General features: G+C 38.6%; 2 protein-coding genes across 3 annotated transcripts in view; both read right to left on the bottom strand.

Moving 5' to 3' along the window:
- The window catches only part of TRIP11 (thyroid hormone receptor interactor 11), a 35,791-nt gene extending 27,413 nt beyond the window's left edge, over positions 1–8,378 (bottom strand). For both annotated transcript variants that reach the window (XM_082058429.1, XM_082058430.1), the window contains exons 1-4: positions 5,926–8,378; positions 3,350–3,426; positions 2,129–2,239; positions 734–1,009 (exon numbers count right to left, since the gene is read on the bottom strand). In XM_082058429.1, the coding sequence (XP_081914555.1) occupies positions 734–1,009; positions 2,129–2,239; positions 3,350–3,426; positions 5,926–6,064 (603 nt within the window). In that variant the 5' untranslated portion in view covers positions 6,065–8,378. The remainder of the gene's footprint in view (positions 1–733; positions 1,010–2,128; positions 2,240–3,349; positions 3,427–5,925) is intronic.
- A 134-nt stretch (positions 8,379–8,512) lies between these two features.
- On the bottom strand, positions 8,513–27,254 carry ATXN3 (ataxin 3). The gene is made up of 11 exons (XM_082058432.1): positions 26,849–27,254; positions 23,175–23,339; positions 22,597–22,641; positions 21,129–21,214; positions 20,647–20,713; positions 18,251–18,338; positions 17,866–17,998; positions 16,596–16,771; positions 16,049–16,172; positions 15,222–15,310; positions 8,513–13,611 (listed from the first exon to the last, which is right to left on the bottom strand). The coding sequence occupies exons 1-11, from the start codon at positions 26,870–26,872 to the stop codon at positions 13,517–13,519; spliced, it is 1,092 nt and encodes a 363-aa protein (XP_081914558.1). The 5' UTR covers positions 26,873–27,254; the 3' UTR covers positions 8,513–13,516.
- Between the last annotated feature and the right edge of the window lie 39 nt (positions 27,255–27,293).

The following is a 27,293-nucleotide window of genomic DNA, read 5'->3' as shown; positions in this document are numbered from 1 at the left end:
ACATGAAGCAAAACTCAAATCTACAGTAACTTTGATTTAAAAAAGACATTTTAATGGAAACATTTTATTTTCCAATAATTTTTTATTATTATATGCAAATGTGAAAAAGTTTGGGATGGGGTGGGGGTGTTATTGCACCTAATAAGACAACAGAGTTGCTTAATTTTACTTTAATTTTTCCACGTGGGAAAAGTATACTTCTGAAATCAGGCTACAGCTTGAGAAACAATGACTCACAACAACAGCTTGAAAGACTACATTCTTTCTTGTCTTAGCAGACCAGGAATTACAACTGACATATCAAGGACTGAGACAAGAGTAAGTAAAAACTGTATGCAAGTATCCAAATATCACTTTGAACAGTATTGTGCTGTCAATAAATAATATCACAGCCAGGAAGAAGAAAAGTATTTCCTGAAAGGCTGCATAGAAATGAAACCCTGAAGTAATATTCTAGGCCAGTGTTTTTTAAACCCTTTTCCTAACTTGACAAATCACACATAAAAGCATCATGAAAAGCATTTGGAAGTTAGTCACTGAATGTGTTCCTACCCACGTGACAGCAAGAAAATGACTAAAAGATCGTTAAGTGTCAGCTTTTCCATCAAATAATGTTGCTTCTACAAATTGTACAGCATGAACTTTCAAAAGAGCCACTCCAAAAATACCAAATGCAATGAAAACACTAATTTGAAAGGGAGAGGGGAGGGTAAGACAGAGGGGAACAACTCACCAGTGCAATCTGCTTCCAGTGGTCAACCTCAGATTCAAGTGTAGAAACTTCATTGGACAATCTGTTTATTTCTTGTTGTAACCAGATCGTATCTCCAAAATCCATGTCATCTCCTTCGAAACCGGAGGAGTGTCTGACCACTGGAGCATAGGAAGCTGATGTAGTGGCTGGTGGCAAAACAGCAGCTCCTGACTGTGCTGACTGAGCAGCCGTCTGTACTTTCTGCAGTTGTTCCTGTAGTGCATTCTGTCTAGCTTTTAGATGGCTGATTTCCACCTGAATAGACAGAATAAAATGCATTATTTCAATGAGAATAGCAAAATACACTCTCTTTCCCCTTACAGCCTTACGAAATGTGAACCAACAAAATTACTCCACCCCTGCACAGATCACTGATAACTTTCACTTTAAAGAAAAAGAAAAAAACCCACCCTCCTAACAGAGAAAAGCAGTCTTAGCTGATGTTTTACAATGTACCTCATTCAAAGACACATATTAAAAGTGTTAATAGTTTTCAGTTAAGTGAAACTTCACTAAAACTGATTGCTTATTTTTTCAGCTGCCAACCTACCCAAGTACTATAGCAAGATTGAGGTTAACAGGTTGTACAAGAAATTTAAATATTTAAAGATGGTATTCAGACATGAAAATTAAGCAACATATGATGCTCCTCCAGTTATTTATATTACATTAGATTTCTTTTACACTTAACAACTCAGTATCTTGAAAATTTACTTATTTAAAATAAACTGAAATTAGATGAATGCAATTTTCTCATAACAACTCTAATATTGTATTTAATAAGCAGAATTTCATACAACTTAAAATTCTGTTTCTTCTAGTTTCCACATGCATTTACAGATAAAGCAGCAATAAAACTCCTCTTGTGTAATTCTAGGCATACTGGCAACTTTCTTCATTTAAAAGGCTATGAAATCTCATGCTACACAACAGGCTATAAAGCTGATGTTTCTCTCACAAGGGAACACTTCTCAAATTATGACAGGTAGCTCTGTTCCCTTTAATTGTATATGTTAAGGTAAATAATTATGATATCCACAGACAATATAAGTAATTCAGATGAGAATTTGCTCCTGTTGCCTTTCTTGAAGACAACTGAATCAGAAATACAAAACAGTGTCCTTTCCTACAGTGATCCCAGAAACAACCGAAATTCTGATATATGCATGACATTGCCAGTTTTCTCATTTCAACTATCTCCTGGCAGCTCTGCTTATATTACATGATTCACTTAAATATGTCTTAGTGTCTACAGTAACAAACCAAGAAACCATAACTGTGACACTGAAATACCACAGATACTGTAACAAAGCGATTAAACATCATAATACGTAAGATTGTTGGACATCTCAAATATTTTACTCTGTATCCTACCTCTTTCTGTTTAAGCTGATTTCGGTACTCGACAGATAACTGCTTTATTTGAAGCTCTGCTGCTTCATGCTTTTCTTCTAGATCACTACAAACTTTTCTCAGTCTCTCATTCTACAAAAATGAAAATGAATGTTGGTAAATTCGGAACAGTTCTTACAGAATTAGAAAAGCATAAATCTGCTGAACAGTAAAAATATCAGTTACATTGTACAGATTTCTTATGTTATTTCACTCAAAACGCACAGTAACTTCTAAGAGCGGGCCGAAAATCATGTTCATGTTCAAGCTTTCCATTTTTTTATTGCATGGACTCTAGCAGACTTTCAGAAAAACTTTTTGGTGACCAGAGGTAAATGCCAAGAAAAAAAAATCAGGGCTGAATTACATCTTAGCATGATCTACAGGTGGAATTTAGAAACAGCCACAGAGCACAAATTGCAGCTAATATCCATACAGTCCAGTATTTTCTCTCTGACATTGGCCTACAGCAGATGGCAAGAGTCTAGAAAAAGGACAAGCAGGAACACTTATTTCCTCAAAATCTTGACTTCTCAAGGCTCTCAAAGGCTGAAGACATACATGAAAGTTGTTGGTTTACAGCCATAAATAAAGTCATAAACCCAACAAGTCCCTTGTAAAAATATACAAAGTCATTTTCCACAAGGGCACATGGGATTTTTAAGCTGTTTTGGAAGAGTACGAGCATCAGTAGCTATGTCAAAACAACCATACAGTAGGTCAACACAGACAGAGAACTGCATCAGGGAACACACACGCACTCTCCACTTCGAAGCTCGCTGCAAAACACATGCTGTCCAGTATAATCTGCCATTCTACATTGGCTTGTATTTGTGGTCACATTGAAAACACTATACATCAATTTTAACTCTTTACCAGCTAAAATTTAGGAAAACTTAAAAGATTTTTGCATTTGCAAGATTTTCAGAGCCAAGTCTATTCCTGCAGTCCAAGTCCACATGATAGGTAGGAACAGTCACAGGATGCAGCAGTTCACCAAAGATGAAAACTTGCACACTGTGCATACTCCAACAAACAAATGTGACCCCTTAGCTGCAACGGTGGTTTGTCACCAAAAAGAAGAGGCACATTCACCACTGTCACACCTGTTTCTAGATTTATTCAGGACAAACAACTTCAGTGCAATATTTCACCTTTACAAGAGACAAATGTTATTTTTAGCAGTGTTTCAAAAGTTCTTACTTCCAATTTTAGTGCTGCATTAATACTTTCTATTTCTCTGAGTCTAGAATTGGACACGTGGAGTTCTGTTGCTGCATCTGAAAGAAAGTGAAAATTTCATTTTTTAATCTCTTAAGTAGACAGACATCAATTAATACCACAGTTATTAATAAGTATCTTACTTCAGACTGCTTCAGTGTTAATTCCCAAGTAAACATCAAAAGTTGCTTTTATCAGAACACTATCAGAATTATTTTTTAGACCAGAGAGTCTTTCTGAAGCTACTTTAGTTCTCACTACCTAGGTTTTAAGTCAGACCATAAAACTAAAAGAAAAGTATGGATTTAAGCTTTAAAATAAGGGAAAGGTAAAGTTTTGCTTGGCTATTTTGTGCCACTGAATCAGTATTTTATTTAGGACTTTGCCCCTGACATGACAGCCGTGTGTTTCTCTTTAATCTTATGTGAAGTTTCAAAACAAGAATTAGTTCCCTAAAATACACACAACAGTGCTTCAATTTTCAGAAAACAAAAAACAAAGCCAACCAAACACAACAAACACTCAAGCCCAATAAAACCCACAAAATAACACACACAACAAACCACCAACCTTGCCCCCACATAAAGGCAAAAAAAAAAAATCCTATGACTCACTTTCATTTCCAGAGATGAAACAATCTACCACACCAGGCTATCTAATACAAAAACCACACAATTCTGTCCCTGGATACTCTTCCTTTAATGATCAACCTTCCTCAAACAGGTTATGTTTACTTCTCCCATGTCCCACTTCCAATGGATAGAAATACCAGATTTCTTTTTATTAATGAGAAATCATCCTGAACTGACTACAAAACAACCACGACCATTTTTCAAACTTTTAAAAATTTTCAAGCAAGTACTGTATTTCATCATTTCCTATATGTTGTTTAAAAACTGATGCAGCTCAAGTTCTGCAGAGGCAACAATCTACCCATGAAAACTGCTAAACTGAAGATGTTATAGTCTGTAATCCACAAACATCATCTTCAGTTCAGATGGCAGTGAAAGCAGTGAATGTAAGGGATAATATTAAAAATTAAAAAACATTAGGAAATTTTAAGGAACTGCTTGAATAGTGTTCTTTAAGGCCATATAGTATTTCAAGGCTTTTTACAGAAAAGTACTTAGATGTCACTAGATTTTTACACCCTCAAGGCTAGTAACTCATAAATATGTATTGCTCTGAAATGCTTAGGAAACTGAAGTTGTTCACAGCAGTATCTGGCAGTCAAATACACCTGGAAGTAACTGCTGAACACCAACACATCTCTCTTGCACAAACTAAAGTGCATATATGTGAAATGCAATCTCCATGTATCTTTTAAAAAGGAAAATCAAATGCACTAGATGACTACAGAGTTTTTCAGCATAAGTTTGCAAACCACATTAATATAGATTTTGGAATCTGAAACAATTATAAGTAAGTCTTTCAGAAAAGTAAAAAAAAGATAATTTTGCAGTTACCAGAATAAATTTCTCTCTTCTGAGCATTTTGCCTGTATACCAAAAAACCCCATCCATATGAGACCAGTAGTATCAGCTTGTCAACAAGATTTATACAATACTTCCACAATGCTTCATAGTTGTGAAGTTGCAAACAAAGTAGAATTGTTTAATTTCACATTTGAGTATTCAGAAGTCCCAGCTGTTCTTCCTGACTGCTATTCTTAATACTGTTCTAAGAACATGCTTTTTTTTTTCCAAGATGGTAAACAATACTAGCAATATTAACTTAACAATGTTTGTTATCAGGTTATATCATGGCTCTACTAGAAAAATCAAAAGTTGTATTCAAAAACTGGTAACAAAAAGTCGTAATTAAAAATATAAATAATACAGTCTAGAATAAATCTACTATTATTTTTTTAAGAGTAACATCTTACTCTGATGTCTCAGTTTTTTTGTTTCAATGTTCTGCTTTAAATATAAATGTTAGCTTCTAATGCCTATAAAACAAGGGCCATGTTCTCCTACTTGGCTGTAGGAGAATGGTAGAACTCAACAGGTTCCTCTGGGCCCAACTGAAATAACAATAACAGAAACATCAGAAACACTGGACCTTTGCCTGTGTGACACGTCAGACTTAGATCACACCAGTGGCCAAAATACCTCTGTACTACTGCTACTCTGCAGTTTCTGAAACCACTCTAAAAGCAGCTAATCAGACAGGGGTTTAGATAAACTAAGCAAACAGAACGGAAGAAGAGTGTTGTTTATGGGTTTTCGGTCCTCATTAACAATTCGCAAACTCCCAAATAATAAACCTAGAACAGGTTTACCTCTGCTATAATAACCTGGGAATATGTTTATTCTCCGGATTCTGGGGTCAGAGGGGCGGAATAAAAGCGCAGACGCCGCCAGCAGCTCTCCCGAAAGGCACCGAGCCGCGGTTCGGCCCGACCCTCAGCTCCCCGGCCGGCAGCGCAGGTCCCGCCGCTGCCGAGGAGGCCTCCCCGGCCGCAGGAAGGGCCCCCGCACCAGCCTGGCCCCGCACGGCCGCACCGACCGGACAGAGCCCGGCCGGTGTCACCCCCCGCGGCGCCCCGGCCCCCTTACCGCCCACTTCCTCCGCGCCCTCCAGGAGGATGTCCTTGGTGAAGCTGGAGATCTGGCCGGTGAGCGAAGACAGGCTGCCCCCCACCTGCCCCAGGGACTGGCCCAGCCCCGAGCCCAGCCCGCCGAACCACGACGCCATCGCCGCCGCTCGGAGGGCTCGGAGCCTCGCTCAGCCCCGCGCGGGCGGCGCCGCCGCTGACACCGGCCTCCTCGCTAGGGAGGGTCAAGGCTCCTGCCGCGGGCTCAGCAGACCGGGCTTGACGACCCCTCTGCCAGCGCCGCCCGCATTCCCCCAGTACGACGCGGCTCAGCGGCTCCTCCCGGCGGCTCCAGCCTCTGCCACCTCGACGGTCGCCATGACACTCCCTCCTGAAACACCATCGACGCCAGCCGCAGCTGCCTAGAGCGCCGCCGCCGCGGTTGTGACGTGTACGCGGAAGCAGAGGATGCTGGGATAGTGGCGGAGCAGCTGAGGGGTGGCCTCGGGCTGGCGGTTGCGGGTGGCCGGCGGCGCACGGCGGCCGAGCTGACGGGCTGCACCCGCCGGCTGGCAGCCACGGGGAGACGCGCGGCTCTGCAGTGTGCTTGTTTGCAGGAGGACAGAGCCAAAGCCACGGTACGGGTTGGAATGCAAGCTGCTTCCGCCGCGCTCGCCTTGTCCGCAGGCGGGGCCGGAGCGTCTCGTCGTGTGGTAAATGATAAATGCACAAATGATCTGTCTGCGTAACAGGGAAGTGGCGGAACGCAGAAGCCGCCACACGGGGCTGCGCCGGTCAGACCCTGCGGGTGAGGCCGGGCGGGCAGCGCCCGCAGCGAGCGGCGGCCGGGCTGGGGTCGGGCCCGGAGCGTCACTCTGTAGCCACAGACACGGCCCACGAACTTGGAACTGGGCAGGGAACGCCCTGTGATTAACATGAACCCCAACCTTATTACCTACACATACTTGTGTCATGTGTCATTAAAACACAGGGTCCAACTGCTACAAGAGTGAAGACATTTGTATTTCAATACGTATTTTTATGAAAGACGCAAGTTCTCAGAGCCTTTAGGCCCGCTCTGCTTTGGGTGTAGGTGCCATGGCTGCATGGTTGGATTTCCAGCCACAACCCTGGCACCAGTTCAATTCCAAGTTCTTTTTGGTTTTGATCAAGTGAGGTATTTAAAAATATAAGGGACTACGCAGAGTAATGCACTGTTACAGAAAATGCAGTACTGAAACAGAATAAAAAATGATTGAAGTAAAATACTGGGCAGCTAGCTCAGTGCTAGTTTCAAATAACACAGGTGAAATTTTAACACTTTTAGAGAGGCACTGAAAATCAGCAGGCACAAAATGCACACTCTGGAGGTGTTGGGGGACGAACGTTACCAAAAGGCTATGGAAAAACCTGCTTGTTGCTTACCAAACCCTATCTTGCAGAGCCTTGACAAATGTTTTGTAGCTGCTCTGCAAGCCTGGATTGCCTTTTAGCTTTCCTGTCCATTGTCACTTGGATGCAATTCTGATGCTGGGCACAGTATGTGGTCCAGGTGTTTATTAGTTAAAAGTAACCAAAATAACTGTCAGGTTTGACAGTTCAGTAATTGCCTTCCTTCTTCAGTGAATGATTTTTACATCAGGTTTACTCACTACCAAATTATATTTACCACCCTTATTACTATCCATATTAAAAACAATCATACGATACTTCAAATCCATTTTTACCTCAAAAAAAACCCAACCCACCATAGTAAAAGGTATTGATGCTGTGATGGAGCATGAAATGAAACATATCTGTTAATTGGTTTTGTTAATTTAACACATTGGGTTTAATGGAGATGAAATGTTTACAATGCTCAAAACACCTTATGTCATAGTTTAACAAAAACCATATGGGTCCAGAGGAGCTAAAAGAGGTGTCATATTTTCCAATAACATTTGGCTAACTAATTTTTATGGGAAACTGTCTTAACATTTTTCAAATAAAATCAGGGATATCCTCCAAACTTAAAAAATTAAATGTCTTCTAGTGTGGTTCATTTTATAATACCATGTCAAAAAATCAATAAAGTATCACAGAGGGCTTTTTTTCCCCACTGTTGAAAATTACTGCTCTTGAAAAACTAGCAATTGACTACTTAGCATTGCAACTCCATTTTTTTAGCTGACTGGCTTCATGTACTGTTAGTAAAGGTACATGAGAATCATCCAGTGTAGTCTGTGGACTGACTAAGCTACAAAAGCAGTTCATTGTGACATAAAAAGAATGTGTATTCTGGTAGCAAACCAGCAAATACTAGCTTATTTTAAAATTAGCATACAATTTTAAAAGATGTAGCATAACTACAATAATACAGTAATGCACCAACCTTCTTCCTAACAGAAGTGGCTTTACATAAATTTTGGATTATTACCAGATGAAAAGAGAGAGATAACAAAATGTCAGTTATGAGCAACAGCAGATCAGCCCAGTGCTAATGCACATACACAACAGCTGGTGCAAAGCCCATTGACAGCAAATACAAGATTTTAATGTTTGATGATTCTGTGCCCAATCCACAGATAAAAGAAAGCACATATGCAAATACTCAGGTCAAGAGAGAAACCTTAGAAGCTATAATAATATTTATTTTAAAAAGTGATACCAAATACAACCATATATATTCGAGCCTATTTGGAGAGCATTTTCAAAATATCAAACAGCACTGCCATTTTCCAGTCAAAACAATGACAAATCATTTCAGCTCTGGGTTTTTTTTTAAAACTTTTCAGTACTATATGCTCTATATACACAAAATACAGACAAAAATTATATAGGAATGCAGAGCCAAAGACATGATACTGAAAGCAGGGTCTCAAGATGAAAAATCTATTACTGAAAATTATTTCTAAAATACACAACTATTAGCCAAGAGATGAAAAAAATTATTCTGTTACAAAATCCTACCTCTATACAGATTTGTACACATGGGGTTTCATGTAGCAAAAAATAAAATTTTACCAATGCCTGCATGCTTTAAAGACAAAATCAAGGTTCTTCCTTTATTTTTTTTTCTTTTGTGCAGTGGCATTTAAATATTACATCCCTTTTTTTTCTAACTTTCCCCTCCTGAATTCACACAGTGGCTGTACTGGGAGGAAAGAGGGAATAAAAAAAAATATCTAAGGATAGTAATAATTATTTGCTTTTCCTAGCAACTAAAATAAAACCATTTTGATTTGGCAAAGGCAGTTGAAAAGTCATGTATTTTAACATTCTGAAGAACTTTAACTGGAAGGAGGTGACTGCGACAGGTTAACTACTGAAGTATTCTCTCCGTGTCTGAAATATAAATACAACAAAATGTGTGTATGCAGGTTAAAGTAGTTTATTGCAAAACAGCTGACACTTTTAAGATGCAAACCTGGATACAATACACAGAAGCTCCTAATTTGAAACTGAAGAATTGAATATTTGGACCAGGCCAGTTCAAATGTATTAATAGGAAGTATTGTTCTTACTGGAACAACTGATTATATGGGGAATGGGGATTATATGGGGAATGGGGATTTTGTGGGGAATGGGGATTTTGTGGGGAATGGGTACATATGTATTAACTGTTAGGCTTTTTTTTTTTTAAATGATTTGTGAGTAACTATGAAGATTTCCCAGGAGTTTGTTTTATGTAAAGACAGTAATGGCTTACCAAGCAAGCAACATAATTTTATATGTAAGCCCTTAAAAAAAGTTTCCACTTCAATTTTTCTTCTCCTCAGATTCCCTTTTTTGTTTTTAATTCCTTTAAAAATATGTGCTGCTAATACAAATTGTACAGTAATACTTATTTGCAATTCTGAGTTCTAGAGTTCTCCAATCTCATTCCCTGTAATATTTCTCAGTGAAAAGGCCACCATTTGTACATTTTCATCATGGTTTGAAAAAATAAATTCTAGAAAATTTCACAAACATTCTAGAACTGTAACATCTTGTTCATTTTTAAAAGCCTAATTGTCAGTTTTGTAATAAATACAGCTTGCAAATGACACTATTTGTCTTGAGATACAGAAATAGAATTGTTTACTAGACATGTGCAGAAGCTATTTTAAACTCCCCACCATGTTAAAGATGTGTAATAGAAGCAATAGTTCAACATTAAAACACATTGGAGACTTAACTTTGTATTGGTTATTTTAAGTATTCTGCAAAGTAGTTAGTATGAAAGATAATAAAGAGTACGTTAGCTGAAAATTACATTTAAACTTGCAAAAGTTGTTTCAAGGGCACAAGGGAGCCCATATGGTGTAGAGTAAGCCAGTATTATAACAGATGAGTTTCAAGCCCAGAAAAATGCGAGCATTACAACAGCTCACATTGGTACCTGCAGTGCTTAAGGAGAACTGCATTCAAGCATGACTGCATTACAACACTTATTCTTCCTGCCCTCATTATAAGACCAGGAAAGCAGTTTACAGAATTATACATAAAGAAGTAATTTAAGAAGTTATTTAATGTAACTATCACTCATTCATTGCCTCTACCCTTTTGATTTCTATAGGCAGAAAACCACAAATTACATCACACGGACCATTCACTGTGAGGAAGACTAAAAAAATCTGTTGCATGAATGAAGTCTGAAATTCCCTCAAATATCATACTATAATATATATATAAAAAAATCAATTTCTGCTCCTTTACAATGGACTTTGGCATAAAGCTACAATGCAGGAAAAAACCTTTCAGATTGACAGACAACAGTAGGAAAAGGCTCTAAATTAGTCAGTGCCTCACAAGCATAGTTCAGTCTCATTGAGAACTATTTGTCACTGAAAGAACACACACCAAAAAATGAGAGTGGCTTTTTATTTTATTGACAGCTTCTTGGCAGGTCCACACATTTTGAACTTTAGGTCTGGCCTATAAAATATGTGCTGTCAGCAATTAGTCTTTCCCTTTGGTGCAATTAACATATGTAGCTTAAATTGCTAGCTCTTAACTGCTTGACTAGACAGATGTGCCTACTTCATTAAACTTGGCATTCCTCTGAAAATCAAATTGGTGTTTGTACAGTGACACTGTTTCTACACAGGAAGGAATATGGTTAGCCCTGTAATGATTGACCCAGTTGTCCTTTTCAGGCACTGTTACTTTCTATTCCTTACATATTAAAACACTTGGGTGATGAAGTAACTTAAAAAGTGACATGAAAGTTCAAACGCAAACCACCATATTTTAGTGATTATAAAAACATGGAATTGTAACAGGTTACAGTTAACGCAATTCAAGGGGCTTTTTTTTTTTTTTCAAATACAGGGCTGCTATGCTATATAGCTATGGGAATAATACAATTTTATTATATTCTTGTAAGAGAGGATAAAAGGACCAAGTTCCAAGTACTGGTATCAAATAGCCATCCCACACCTGTTTATAAAATGAAGAGTCTTATTTCTGAATCAATTTATGGCACAACAAAAAAGGGAAATTAAAGCTGTGGGTAGTTTACAGATGAGCAAAGAAATAATTCAGTGCTTTACAGATCCCTGTTTTCAGTTTCATATAAAACTTAAACTGAAAGCAGAAATTTACATCCTGAAAAATACAGCATTTCAAAATGGCATATGCACACATGGGCATTTAAAGCCATTGTTTAGCTGTATTAATCTGAGACATTACAGATGATAATGTGCGTAACACAATTATTTTTAAAAGATAAAATTTAAAATCAGTGTTTAAAAAGTACTGCTGTCTCATGTCAAAATGCATATTGTCTTACACATACCAGTGGTTCTGGTGACATGGTGGAAATTCAGCACACAGGTAAGGAAAACAGAATTTCGCCCAATTATGTATAATATTATTATATCCTAAACTATCAAGAAACCATTGCTGTAAACAAATCATTACTGAGAGGTTAAGCCCTTTCAAATACAGTACTACTTGATGCTGAATGTATATTTCCATCTAGCTACCATTCATTTTACACTGATTTTAATTAAATGTTACTATTGTGCAATGATATTACTTCAGAATATTTTGAAAAAGAAATTTGGAGTTATTGTCAAAAGATTCTTAGAATGCCTGTGCTAACTTGTTTACGCCTTAAGTGGACTACAGCTTACATACTCTATCTACAACGTATTTCCATACAATTTATATGTAAACAGAATTTGTATTTCAAGCACCATTTAGGAAAATGAAACATATATCTCAATTGCTGCACTGAAGTTGAAAGTCATGTTTGGTCGCCCTGTTACACATTCATCCTGGATATCAATAGCAAACGTCTTAAAACCAAAAGAATAAGCTCTCTCGCATACTTCGCTCCCCAATTTTTCTGAGGATCAGAAACAACATGATAAAAAATTGTAAGGTGCATGAATAAAGGCTATTCCTGAAAAAGCTGCAACGTTCTGACAGACACTCATCAAAAGCATTTCAGAAAAAACATCCACACAGACATAAATATTCATTCTTCAAAGAGCTACTTGCACAGGGGTCATTTCAGACTGCAGGAATGCACCTTATGTGTGTGGCACTGACTTTATGGCACCTGAATCCCCTCCTCCTTTCTCCTTGACACAGTTACAGTTCTGTCATACTGAAAGGCCAGAATGAAGGGTTGAGTGTGAAGAGGAAAAAAAGACTCCAGAAGAGGTAGAAAAGATCTGTTTAACCCAACTGATTATATGCTACTTTTAAAGACAGTGGCATAACTAGAAAGACCAGAGGAAAACAAAAAATACACCCAAACAAAACCCCAAAACAAAAAAAAATCCACAAAAAAAATCCCCCAACAAACAAACACAAAAACCCCAAACAACGAAAGAGAAAACAACAAAAACAAACCCCCAACAACAACAAACCACAAAGAAGGCAAGTTATCTGCCAAAAGACAATAGAGCAATGCAAAAATCCTACTTTATACGTGGATCTGAAAATTTTACAGTTGGAACTAGAAGTAAAACCAGAAAGTGTTAGAAGGTCAGAAATCACTGAAAGATTCAGGAGTAACATCATAATCAACAATACACTGAAGATTTTATCTTGAATTGCAAAGTATGAAATTTATGGATTCATGTTTCTCTTGCAAAATGGGTCATTCCAAAAGTGGCAAGTAGGATTGAAAAGTTGACCTTGTCATTCAGAATAAACAATCACAAAATAAATTATTTAAGATTAGCAGAATTTAATTATTTTCCCATGTTAGCTGATTTCTTATAAAAATTAGTAATTTATGACGAAAACATTACTTTTATCTGTTTTTCCATTAGTACTGAAGGAAATCGGTTGATGCTGGTTTTCAGCACCTTTTGAATTGTTCAAAACAATTTAAACTTGCTTTTTAAATGCAAGTTACAGCTGCTACACGTGTCTAACTTTGTTCATGTCAATAGTTTCAGTAACTTTAATACAGCTACTCTTGTGAACAGATGTTCTGTAGTAGGAGTGCCACAGTTTTCTAAATTAGTGCAATCTTTTTTGTATTTGCAGATTCCCTCTAAACTCTGACCTCCATCCCCCTTTTCATACCTGCTTCCAGAACTCTGAAATGAACCCTGCTTGTGCAACATCCACACAGTAAAGTTAGAATGGAGACTTAGTGTTTCGACAATAAAAGGGGGAAAAAAGTTATGTCATTTCTCCTCTTCGGTATTCAAGTCGTTTCTAACAGATTCCAGAGACATATTCATGGCAGCTTGAAGCATGTCTTCTTCACTCATATCACCATCTAAAGAAAATAAACGAACAAAGCTAGTTCTCAGCTGTAGTTAAATGCGTTCTTTGTTCTTTGTGTCCACATACGTTTCCCACCCCAAAAATTGGTTTTGTTTTTCAAAATCATTGGAGATTTGCACTTAGCTTTCCATCCTCAACAGTCAGTCTGTAACAAGTAATACACATTAATTTTGGATCACCAATACTTAATACTGGTAAGGCCTACATACTTACGTTCTACTGAAAACTAGTTCCAGTAATGTTGACAGAAATTACTCCAAGTTTATTACATTGTCACAGAATCACAGAACGTTAAGGATTGCAAGGGACCTCAAAAGATCATCTAGTCCAATGCCCCTGCCCGAGCAGGAACACCTAGATGAAGTTACACAGAAATGTGTCCAGGTGGGTTTTGAATGTCTCCAGAGAAGGAGACTCCACAATCCCCCTGGGCAGCCTGTTCCAGTGTTCTGTCACCCTCACTGAGAAGAAGTTTCTTCTCAAATTTTAGTGGAACCTCTTGTGTTCCAGTTTGAACCCATTGCCCCTTGTCCTGTCATTGGTTGTCACCAAGAAGAGCCTGGCTCCATCCTCCTGACACGCACTCTATATATTTATAAACATTAATGAGGTCACCCCTCAGTCTCCTCTAAACTAAAGAGACCCAGCTCCCTCAGCCTTTCCTCGTAAGGGAGATGCTCCACGCCCTTCATCATCTTTGTTGCCCTGCGCTGGACTCTCTCCAGCAGTTCCCTGTCCTTCTGGAACTGAGGGGCCCAGAACTGGACACAATATTCCAGGTGTGGTCTCACCAGGGCAGAGTAGAGGGGAAGGAGAACCTCTCTGGACCTACTAACCACCCCCCTTCTAATACACCCCAGGATGCCATTGGCCTTCCTGGCCACAAGGGCACAGTGCTGGCTCATGCTCATCCTGCTGTCCACCAAGACCCCCAGGTCCCTTTCCCCTACGCTGCTCTCTAATAGGTCATTCCCGAACTTATACGGGAACCTGGGGTTGTTCCTACCCAGATGCAATACTCTACACTTTCCCTTGTTATATTTCATTAAATTTTTCCCCGCCCAACTCTCCAGCCTGTCCAGGTCTCTGGATGGCAGCACAGCCTTCTGGTGTGTCAGCCACTCCTCACAGCTTGGTGTCATCAGCAAACGTGCTGATAGTACACTATTCCCTCATCCAAGTGACTGATGAATATATTGAATAATACTGGCCCCAGTACTGACCCTTGAGGCACTCCACTAGATACAGGCCTGTCCTACAACTTTAAAAGTAATTTAGAAAACCAATTCTTGGCACAAGTCCCAAAGATCACAATTTGTAATGCTCAAGCAAAACAAAACAACAAAAGCAAAGCCAGAAATCAAATGGTCTAATAGTAACGCCCTTGACTTTGTAACAGGATAGTGACATTCAAAGCAGAACAGGCTTTTCAAGAAAGCGATCCTTTCCTTCACTGCCAAAAAATTGTAACAGCTGTGATACATTGTCTGAATGGCTGCTGTAGTGAGGAAGTGGGCAGATGATAGTTGGGAAACAGAGCACAACACAAAGGTGAAAAAGACAAGTATTTCAGTACTGGAAATAAGTTTATTTAAACAGTACCTGCGTCAGCTTGTGGAGTGCTTGAGGTTAGAGTTGGCTTATCATGTAGCTTTGGGGTCTGATCTTGCTGCTGTAGCTGTTGTTGCTGTCTTAAAGTGTTAGAAGGCATAAGATTAACATCAGTATGAAACCTCTATCAAGCATATTTCGGTGTAAGGAAGGTGAAGAGCGAGACGTAGAAGCTCTTTGGTATGCCCCTGCACCCAAAAATCTCTGATCATTTCACCTTGCTAACATTCTGTCACCTACCAACCCAACATTATATTCCAAGTCACATTACTATTTTCCCAGAATTTGGATATTCTGCATTCTCATCCTCTCATGCAAAGTCTAACTCCTCCAATCCATAGCATTTCTCCCTGGTCTCTATTTCTTCTGTTACTAAGAGAGAGAGCGCAGGAAAAGCTACAACAATACCCCTCTATGTATTAAGAAGGTAGTCCAGAACTGCAACATAAAATATCACCTAGAATCCTTTCATGTGATGCACATTAGAGGCATCATTACCAGAAGCAAAGTCTTACAGAAAGAATGCTTTTCTTCAGGAAAATAATTACAGAAACTTACAGGATTTCATTTAAAATACTTCTGTGACATGTATGTTTTTTATCTTCCCAAGACTGATGTTGCATTACTAACCAATCCCCTCTTAGAGGTTTCCTTTCTTCATAGGAACAATGAGGAAACAGCAAAATTCAGGTACTATTTGAAAAACATGTTAAGATATAAAAGTTAAGCTGGACCCAGTCAGAAACCCATCCATGTCCCAAGAGCACTGAAAATAATCCCATGTACTTCCACATGCAGTTTTCCATCAACTACTTTACTTTTCAAAATGCACTCGTCTTCTCCTTCGCAGTTCTTCTGAGGAAAGGGGGTCTGTCTGACTGGTGTGAGGTGACTGAGGAACATTCTGTGATAATGAATCCGAGAACTCACTTTGACGGCTACCTAAAACCAGAACACGACATATCCTACTAATTACCGTGAAATGAAGTTAGTAAGTGAAATATAGCTTAAGAAAACATCTTGAAACTTGAGTGGAAGAAAAGAGAATTGTTGGAGAAATAAGCACCTAGGCTAACTTTGCTTGATACTCTCTTTCCTCCTCACCATAGGATGGTTTCCTTTCCCACCTGTCACCCTTGGTTAATCTGTTCGTGCTTCCAAACGATCAACATGAAAATTGCAACTTTTCAAAAATCAGAAAGGAGATAGCTTCAGGAAGTTCTGGATTATCCTTCCATGCCTCAAAGCCAGTCTTTTAGAGAGCTTGATGCATGCTGGAAAAAGTGTCTGACAAACTGATTTCAGTAGCTGCCTAAAACATAAGCAACACGAAGAGTGTAGGAGAAATTCAGATAAGCACTGCACCTTGCATGCTGAGTTGAATGGCTCTGCGAAGATCAGCTTCTTCATCTTCCATATCAATTTCCTGCCTACTCAGAGCTAGGGCTCTCTGAAAGTTCTCTTCATCTTCATCTAACATGCCTGTTCCATCAAAAGGATGGTTAACTTCTATTGCTTGGTCCACGTCGCTTCTGAGTAACCTGTGAAATGTATATATTTATGGCAAAGTTCAGAGAGAAATGATATTAACTTTTACTGTGAGATTTCAGGTAAATGTTGATTTAACTCTACTTTTTAACTTTTGAAAAATAAATTCTGTTGTGAAAATCTGCTATATAAACAGTTATTTTCATTTCTACAATAAAAAGCACAACAGAGCTGCAAGGAGAGCTCTGTAAAAAAGAAGATGTAAAAATGAAAATACTGCAACTCTAACCCCATGTTGACAAGAATCTGTTTGATAGAAAAAACTTAAAAAACAGTAGGGCTACAAAAAGCAATAATACAAGTTATTGGAACTCATTGCTATTTAAACAGTTATACCAGCAGAAAATAGTCCATGTGGCCTCCTCTTTAGAAAGCTTTGATGACCACGCTAGAGCAACAGAACCTTTGTAAAACTACACTTTTCCACATTACTGCCAAGCAGTTTGTTTTTATTTTACACCAGTTTACCTTTACAAAGCAGAAGAAATAATAATGAATTAATTCCTCTGAAAAACCTTAAGCCTTTTTTGTCAGTATGCAATTTATACACTATGAAAATGTGATAAAATTATTGCAGTAGTACTTTTTATACTTTCATGGATGTTTCATATTAGCAGTATGCATCACAACAGAGCAGCACCACATTTACAGCAAAATTATTTCAAAAAGAAATGCTGTATGTTGTATATGATATGAAATTCAGATATGGGCTTCTCAAAATTTTCTACTTACGACAGAATGCACAAGCCAGTCTTAATTATAGATGGATTACCATTAACCATAATTTCTAATATTTGCTAACTCATTTTACTATAATTGGAAAAAAATATCATAATCATGAAGTTAAAGATCTGCACTATACAACACTTAGGCACATGGAAAGATTAAATCCTTATTCAGGTAGTTTTTGCCCATTTAAAAATACACCATTTGTATTCTACCAACTTGCTGCTACCATGTGCAACAGTAGTAAGCATACTGCACTAAGGGTACTTCTAATTACACCTTAAGGGGGTTGTTGCCAAGTAGGCATTTATCATGGAAATCAATCATACTGAACACTACTAAAATTAAATCTCTCCCTTACCTCTGATCTCTTGACTGTGCGGCCTCTTCTCCAATTAGTTTTGGTCGTTGCATCTGCTGTACCCGAATCATCTGCAATAGCTGATCAGCCTCACAGTCTGGCAGGTCACCTTTTACTACAAATATGGAATAACCTAAGAAAAATAAATCATGAGTCTACAGCATTAAGGTGCATGCATAAGCACTCTAAAATGCACACTATATGAAACACAATGATGTGCAATTTATTACAACGTAAGGCTCTACCTTTCATTATACGGACTTGGGTTATTTCACTATTTAAATCATAAAACTAAGGGTAGTTAACTGAATACATGAGTTCTAATAAATAATGATTATTACCTACTTTTAATTAATGAGATTTAACATCTGCAAGTTACTATTACCTTCCTGTTGTAATTGAGCCAAGAAAAGTGCAAGATATGTATCTGATATTAGTTCTGGACCCATCAAGAGAGAGTTCAAGTTAAACCACTGTAATTAAGAAAAAAAAGGTTTGAGAGAACAAATTAGCATAAAGATTACTCGGTAATCTGTTTCTGTACATTGTGGTCATTTTCTATGATGGAACATCCAAATAAATCTAGAAAAATAAATTATCGAAAAGTCCTTTGAAGCACTGTATTATACTGCTAAAGGTTACTCTTCAAATACTCTTCAGCTAACAGGAGATCTGAAGTGCGGACATTACTGCATGCTCTTTCCCATCACTGAACACTGGTACCAGGCAAATGGATTAAACCAGATCAATCAAAATATAATGGTAGAAGAATTACTTCAGACATCATTCTAAAATCTTCCTTAATCCTAGTTTTAAATCTGTTCACAGACTAATGAAGGAAGAAAGCCTTCATAAATTAATGCTGTATATTAAGAAACTAATAGATACAGGAAACAGAAGTTGAATTCTTTCCATGAAATAGTCCCATTGAACATGCTGTCTTTGATAGTTGTTGACGCTGAAAACTATTGTTTAGTTCTCTCTGAGATAATTTTGAAATTTGAAAATTAAGGAAAACAAACTCAAATTTAATACGCTGACAGTACAGCATAATATTACAATAAGGGACACTTGAGAAATATTCACAGATAATTTCTAGTTCCCTGAAGACAGCTAGTCATTTATACTGCCTACTAGAGAGAAAATATATTCAACATGTACAACAAAACAGTCTATCTTTAAAACCCCATATCTATTGTAATCAATCTGAAAAGCCTTTTGTATACCATACTTTCAATATTATCCAATTTTAACCAGGAAGCATCACTTCAAGTAGTAGGAGAATTCTATCTCCATTCTCACAAAAATACATTTATCTGCCCAAACTTCCATATATGCAGTCAGGCCCATATTAGAATTCACCTGGAATACAGGTGACTATCTACCATTCTGTCATTCAGTCACTTAACTCGTCAAAAACACCCTTTGCCAGTAGGAAAGGGTAAGAAGACCAACAGCATAGGAGTGGGGAATACAAACTTATGTAAACAAATACAATGCATAGATTATAGACAAGCTTTTAAAAGAGAATATGGAGGAAGAAGGTTTGGTAAGCTAACTTGGCTTTAACTGTAACAGAAGAGAAGCAGGCCAAACCTATGTCAACCTACTTTATCTTTTCTTATTACCCTCTAAACAACAGGCACCTAGTATCATCTTCATATGGCTACAAGCCACATATACAAGGAAAAGACATTCCCTCCTCCAACTTTTTGAAGGTAGAATGCTATCTCGCAAAATTCCACCCAGCATGCCTGCATATATAATAAGGAACATTCCTGTACTTTTAAGAGACCATTCAGCCTTTTTGATATCAAATATACAAAAATTGCCTGTAAACATTAGCCATACATTTATATTGACACAGAACAGCAGAGATAGTTTCTTTACTCACAGGTGATTTTTTTTTAATCTGGATGACAACATAGGTAGCCATCACTTGCAAAATGAACCAAATGTGTAAAGAGACCCTTGTTCACTACAGCAGAATCTAAACATTTATTTCCTGAACATTTTCTATGACAAAAATTGAAAAAAAAAACCCAACAAACCAACACCAAACCAGCTTTTTTGTATAAAAACATATGCAGTATGATCTAGAAGAATGACTGGCTACTGAAGTAAAATACTACATTGGTGTTACAAGGGACATGGATGTGACTTGAGTTATTGTATATGTACCATGTACTTGTATGGCCATCCCCTGCCTTTAATAACTGTTTCCTGCTTACAATACAACTGTTTTAGAAGTTTTCTAGAATAGCGCAAAGTTGTGATTTTACTTTCCCCAACTTTATCCTGACGAATACTTTTAAACACTAGCAATCATAAATATTAATACATTTGAAATCTGAACTTACTTGTACCTACTATCCATTTCTACAAGCAAAATTGTTTCCACAATGTCAATACTTTAGTGCATTGAGTTTGCATTCCATGGGGATCCTAATCCTTGTCTAGAACTCCCCCCTCCCTCCTCATACAATTTTTCTGTTATTTTTCCATGCAGGAAAGAAAGAAAAGAGCTTAAGGTGTCTTGCAGACTACCAGAGCTGCAGCTCCCTAGACCACAGGTTTACTGAGGAATCCCAGGGTCTTTCCCCAGGCTAACATTCACAAAAAGCTGCATTTTTGTGATATCACTTTTTTTTTTCTAATATGGGATACCATTAAAGTAAATCGCAGCAAAAGCTTGCAAAAGGCCAACACATGGTCTACTTGCAACCTCTTTTCCACCCCCATTCTGAAGTCAAATTTGAAATAAAAAAAAGACAATGTCACCTGTTTTCCTAACTTTCGAACTGTAAACCAGTGTTCCTTATAATTACAAATAAATGATTTTTCATTTCTGTAAAAAGAAAAACAAAAGGTATAGGTAAAATTAAATACTAAAATACTGGAGTGCATGTTAACGTTTAAGTTATTTGCTACCACTAATTTGAACTTTTATAATAAAATTTCAGTAGTACAACTGCTGATGTTAGAGTACTCATACTGCTCTTATATAATACGTAGAAAGTTGTCAGCATTACTGAAATCTCCATATACCTGTGATGCCACAGATACTGAGATATCATGAGGGCACAGAGGACAGATGTTCATATACACCCCAAAAAGGAAAATATGAAAGACAGAAGGGATAATAAAAACATCAGAATGCAACAGAGCTTGAAACAGCAATTCAAAGATAGATTTAAATCACTGATTAAGAGTATTATTTTTCTGTAAAATGAAAGCAGGGTGCTAAGAAAAAAACACCTTACATCGGGTCGATCCCAAGCCTCTGATACTCTGGGCTGTTGAAGAGGATTAGCTCTAAACCCCAAACTTTCAAGGCATTGCTTATAACCTGTCAAAAAATAGCACTTTTCATGAGTCAAACAAGTCATATCTAAATTTAAGCAAGCAAGCTTAGCTGCTATAAACAACTGTACTCTTTTCATAAAACTTAGATTTCAAAACATTGCTAGGAAACCTGGGAGTCACATTATTCAAAACACAACTGTCATGAATCTACACGCAAACACAGCACACATACTATATCTAAAGGGAAGCAACAAAATTAGGATTTAACTGAGACGTGTTAATAAACCTACTCCCCCAGATAAAGCTGTAACTTCATCTGCCACAGATACTTCATAAGTTGCCATCTCTCTGCTTTCAATATTCTGCTCTGCCCTCCCTCCCCCGCAGTACAATGTCATCCTTCCCCACAGTAACTATTGAAAATTTTGCACTGCTGGCTTGTTATGGGATCACTCAGGTACATTAGTACAACCTCTTCTACAACATCTCTTTAAAACTACTTGAAATAATGCTGTGAGAAAATTTAAATTAACAATTCATCTTCCTTTCAGCAAGCCGACTACGCAGCAAGTGAGCAAAGCAATGACAGGAAAAAAATGTAATTATGAGGAAGCATTCTTTTTTCAGCTTCAGTATTGAAGCAGCACAATCAAGAATACAAGAAATGCCAAACTGTTAATGGTTTTTCACTAAACAGAAAAACAGCCCTGCCCTGCCATAAGGAAAAGAGGCTCTTGAGGGATTCTGGAACATCGACAAGCACCTTCGAAAGCTCAGGAGACAGCCAAAGGTGCAAAGCACTGCCTACAGCTCTAGTCTACATACAAGGCCCAGTTCAGTGTTCAATACCTTTTCTTGTTGTTGTTCTGGTTTAAGTATTTCTTATTAATTACTTTTCCATTATGGTCCTTAAAAAAAAAGAAAAAAGAAAACGAAAAAAACCAGCTCTAAAGTGTCTGAAGTTTGTTATAAAAATTGGAATGCAAATATTGCAGCTTTTTCGATTCTGCAGATCACTGTAATAGAACACTGTAATCATTGCCCAGCGCTCTAAAGTCTAGAATTTGAGAAAATATCAAGTCTGCTTTTTCACCTGTAGCATATGGGACTGCATGTACTAATGTTTACACATACTAAGGTCTACACCTGAAGTTCCCATAAGAAGCAACTTCGAAATCAAGCTTATTGCCAGCAAGTGTCATTTCACAGCTCAGGAGTCCACACTTTACTATGTAAGGGCCCATGAACTGAAGAACTGCAAATCACTGCTTTTAATTGAATGATCTCCAATGATCTAGAAGTCCAACACTTAGTCCCATTAAGCCTGTAAACTGGAAACTAGATGAAAAAGCTTGATGCCATTTAAATTGTATGAGAGAACATATATTGCATAAATAAATTCTGTCAGTATAGAGCTGTGCTTACTTGAATCGAGAAGAATCCACTGTCATCCATATTTACAGATGGCTGCTGCTCAGTGTGAGGTTGGGAGGGAGAAAAGGGAAAAACAGTGTAACCATAAAAGGTCAGAAATAATTCAATTTTGAAAATAAATATAACTGCACACACTTGAAGCAACAGCCTAGTATGTCCTAGTCTGTAAGGCTGATACAATGCCCAAATAAACTTTTTAATTAAAAACTCAAACCCTTAAATTAGATATGCTCAGTGCTTGAAGGATAGCCAGGCATAAGAACTTCTGTTCCTACCTCTACCACTGGCTTACAAAAACGAAAGGCAAATCACTGATCCTCCTCATCACGCCTGACTTTCCTACCTGTAAGATGAAGATAATGTAGCTTTTTGTAGGATTACTGTGAAGCTGTACTAGTAATATTTGAAAACACCAAATTTAAGACACATAAGTGAAAAGGCCTATACATTTAAGAAGTTTTAGCACTAGGAAATTAAACTTCTCTACCTATGCAAGGATAGCTGGTCTGTACTACACAATATTAGATTTCAGGCAAATATCAAGCATCCTCAAATTAAGAAGATTTTACCTGTAAAAATGTTCTATATTCTTCACTAGACACTCCTCCCTCTGCCATTCTCATTCTTTCTTCTTCATCCAGCTGCTGTGCAATGGAGGATAACTCAACAGGACTAAAATATTCCCCTTGTAGCAAATTATTCAGACAGTGCTGAGCACACAACGAGCCTTCTTGCTAACACAGGAATAAAAAAAAAAAAAAAAAAAGAGATAACAACAAAATGATGTTGTTGTTCTGATTTGTAAAATGGCTCAACCATTTCATTCTGGCAAACTTCCTGCCCTCCCCACTCGCCCAGGATGCCATATATTCTTTGGATGTATTACACTATAAGCTATAGAATACAATTCTCTCATCAGCTTGATGGGAAAAGAAAACAACACGCATACATACTATATTTCCTCAAAGGAAATAAATTTCCTGTTAAAATGTTACTTTAGAAAACACTGTAAAAATTGCTGGTGGCCTGACCAAATCGCACAAGGACTCTACAACCACCAAGACAGTGGATTCTGTCCTCTCCCAAATCACCATCACACTACAATTGAATGTTTTGTGCAATAGATGCTCTTGTTGTTTTTCAACTCTTCTTCCCTGCCAGGTGTGGCTGTTGGCAACCTGCTCTCCACATGTGGTTAAAGAAAGCAGAGCACTATGACTTCGGAGAGATTTCGAAGTATACTTCTACAGAATATACTTCCTTCATGTCAGGTTACTCACCCAGTTCAGGTTACAACCATTTTTTTTATCACCAAGGAAATGATTAGGAGCTGGATGAGCAGTAAAGCTAATTTTCCACATGAAACGTATATATAGGAAGTAGATAAAAGAAGATAATACTACTGGTTCTAAAATCTTGACTATGAGATTACAAGAAAAAAAAAATCAGCATATTAAACAATGAAAATATTTTTGTTGATAAACCATTTAAATGGAAAAAACTTCAGATACTTTGTTACATATCCAGCACATTGGAGATAACAGAAATGTAATGTAATATTTTTAGACTGTCAACCCAAATTAAAAATCAGTAAATTAGAAATGTCAGTTATTATTTTGTAGAACAAATTTTAAAATATCTAATCTGAATGAATGCATGTTAGGCTCCATCATCGTCATAAGTGTAGATAAAATACTGCCTTGTTAAATAAAAACCAAAAACAAATAAAACAAACAAAAAAACCACACCAAACCAAAACACATTACAGTTCCCCATGAAAAGCACAACTAAACCAAAAGTGCAAGACAATATTAACATCACTTTTACAATCCTGCTTTTCTATTTTAACCTCGTTTTTATTTTCATTAAGAATGCTAATGTACATGCACTATATTAAAGACAAAACTAAATCCCCTTAACAAAAATCAGGAACGCTGTTCCCTCTCACCAAACCCACAGAAACTAAGAACAGGAGAGCACGCCTTGGAGGAATATTCTTCAGACTTCCACGAAAGCCTCATACAAATCACATGCACAAATCTCCCACGATCCCCCTTACAGCAGGAACCTCAAAAGTTCCCAAGATTACAGAATCTTCCTAGGGCTTCATCACTCAATTGAGCAATGAGTTATTAAAGCCAGATTGGCTGTATGACCAGGGTCCAAGGGATCCCTGTCACCTCCTCCAGCTCATGTCCTTCCCACAACAAGAAGCTCAAGACTAAAGATCCCTTCCAACCTTTCAGAGCCACATCCCTGCTGCTGGTCATATGCTAAAACTGTAACAGAACTTGCTCAAGAATCAAGTTTCTCCACCAAAATTGCATGAAACTGAGATACTAAAATATCTTTGAAAAAGAGTTGTATTACAGGCTTAAATCTTAATTTCACTGAAAGAAACTTTCTGTACTTGTATAGCTTCAACTTAAAGGAATAAACATTAATTTTCATATACAAATTTTGTATATATTAAGTGCAAAATGCAGAAAACTGATATTACAGCTTTTAACAGAAATTAACTTTTTTTGTGTGTGTGCAGAGAATACTGTACTTTCCATGATCTGAAATCCCCTCATTGAAACCTATCCTGATACAAACTGCTGCCCTGCTTTCAGTGTTTTCAAACACCTGTATCTTACAAAAAAAAGAGCCAACTTCTAAGGGAGGGGCTTAAGTCCTGCTTTCTGCAATCATCCTATCCTTGTTAAAAATGCCACAGGCTTACATCTGTTTTGTTAAACTTTCTTTATAAAAACCATCATTTTTTCATGCCTATTTACTGGAACATCTGAAGTGTGCAGATTCAGGTGGGGCATGCAGCACTTTAGATATTTTGACAGGAACTGAGATAGTGCACTTGATGGGGAAAAATACCCCTTAAGAAGAAAGACAGAGGTTCAGTTAAGTTTTCCCTAAAATAATAATGATAACATCATAGAAATACTTGGTACTCCAAAAACAGCCATTCAGGTCTAATGTCTTAACTGTGTAACTAACTTAACCAGGGAGCAGTTATGTTTCATGTGGGAGACACTCAAGGCTGCACCAAACCCCCCAAACCTGTAGTAACCACAAATCACCATCAGCTTATAACTTGGAATGTGCTATGCTCTGTTACTTCAATTTCAGCAGAGTTTTGTTATTAAACTACAAAGCAACTTTGTAGTAAAAAAGTTATTATTTCATTATGTAAGAAAGGTATACTTGTTTGGAACTCATTTTCAAATATAGACTGGAACTCAAGGCCACTGTAGCAGAGGCCTTAGTGGCTGAAATCCAACACTCATCCTCTCAACAGCAGCTGTTAAACACGACAATTCTTCCCAAGTTTTTCTACCTATACCTAGCTTGAAATAACACACCTCAGTTTCTATAGACTTCAAAACAGTATTTTTTTAATAAAGTTATTCAATTATCTTGCTTTATTTCCTAAATGAGCCAACCATTATGCACGAGAACAATGTATAAGAACTAGTGTTAACATAACAAAGGTACAGACATATTGGCACAGCACATGAAAAAGGACAATTACATTTGAATAGCGTTAAAAAGCTCATATTTGGAAACCTGGATAGATCACAGTGGTTCACAGAAGCATTTGTCCTCCAGAACAGGAAACACTGGTCAGCACACAGAAGCACAGAACATGAATCAGGACTTCCCTAACAGCTCTCCCTTCCCCTGCTCGTTACACAACCCAGCCAAGGCAGGCTAGGAGGAGAGATGTGTCTGAGAGCACACAAACAGCCCTGCCTGCCACTGCCCAATTTCATGCCCATTGCTCAGCCACGGGAGTTCCCCCCAGAAGCAGAAGTTCCCTACGGCTCCCCACAGCTGCGGCCCGCTGCTAAAGGCCCAGCGGAGCAGCCAACGCACGAGAGGAAGCGCTGAGGCTCAGCCCTGACCCCCGTCCACCTCCAGTCACAACGTTTCCTCTCCCCGCAGAGCCGCCACGCCTCAGGCACTTGCATCGCCGCGCCAGAGGGCCCCGGCTCTCCCGAGAGAGACCGAACCGGGCCGCTGCCCCATCCGGCCACCGGCAGGACACCGGGGAGCGGCCCTGCCGGGCAGGGCACAGGCCAAGCCTACCCCGCGGGGAGCGGGGGCTGCCTCAGGGCCAGGGCAGGGACGGCAGACCCAACCGCCGCCCCGAGCAGCTCGTCAGAGAAGGCGCTCCCGGCCCGAGCCGCGCACTCCGTTACACGCCGGCCGGCCCCACCGGAACCAAACCCACCCCACTCACCCGCTCGTGGAAGATTGACTCCATGTTTATTGTCAACCACCAGCAGCCTCCGCCCCACGTGACCTCCCCAGCCAATCAACCTTCCCATTGCTCGACGACCCACTGCGGCCAATCCCTACAGACCCCCAGCTGGGCTGGGCCTGGCGGCCATGGCAACGCCCCCTGTTGGTCGGGAGGCCGGGAGCGGCCCCGCGCGGCGGCCCAGCTCGTCAAACAAGCACGTACCGCCCCTTCGTCTCGTATTATTGGCGTGAATTCGAGAACAACCTGAAAGTTCAGCAGCCGCCCAGCAGCGCCACTTCCCTCCGTGTTCTCAGCCCTGCCCGTCCCGTCAGTCTCCCCCTTCCCCCGCCGCCTCTCCGGACCTCTCTTCAGAAGAAACCTGGAAGGAAACTTATTCAGGTTCAATGAAAAACCCAAGCAACCGTCGACCACATTCTGTGAC

The sequence above is a fragment of the Streptopelia decaocto genome, assembly GCF_964273445.1.
Source record: "Streptopelia decaocto genome assembly, chromosome: 7".
Lineage (NCBI taxonomy): Eukaryota > Metazoa > Chordata > Aves > Columbiformes > Columbidae > Streptopelia > Streptopelia decaocto.
This window is presented reverse-complemented; position numbering and strand designations above follow the sequence as displayed.

Excerpts from the sequence above, each read along its gene's own strand:
- ATXN3 (XM_082058432.1), bottom strand. The coding sequence starts at position 26,872 with ATGGAGTCAATCTTCCACGAGCGG. Across the intron at positions 23,340-26,848 it reads AGTCAATCTTCCACGAGCGG|CAAGAAGGCTCGTTGTGTGC; the intron begins GTGAGTGGGGTG and ends TTCCTGTGTTAG. Across the intron at positions 22,642-23,174 it reads AATATAGAACATTTTTACAG|CAGCCATCTGTAAATATGGA; the intron begins GTAAAATCTTCT and ends CACACTGAGCAG.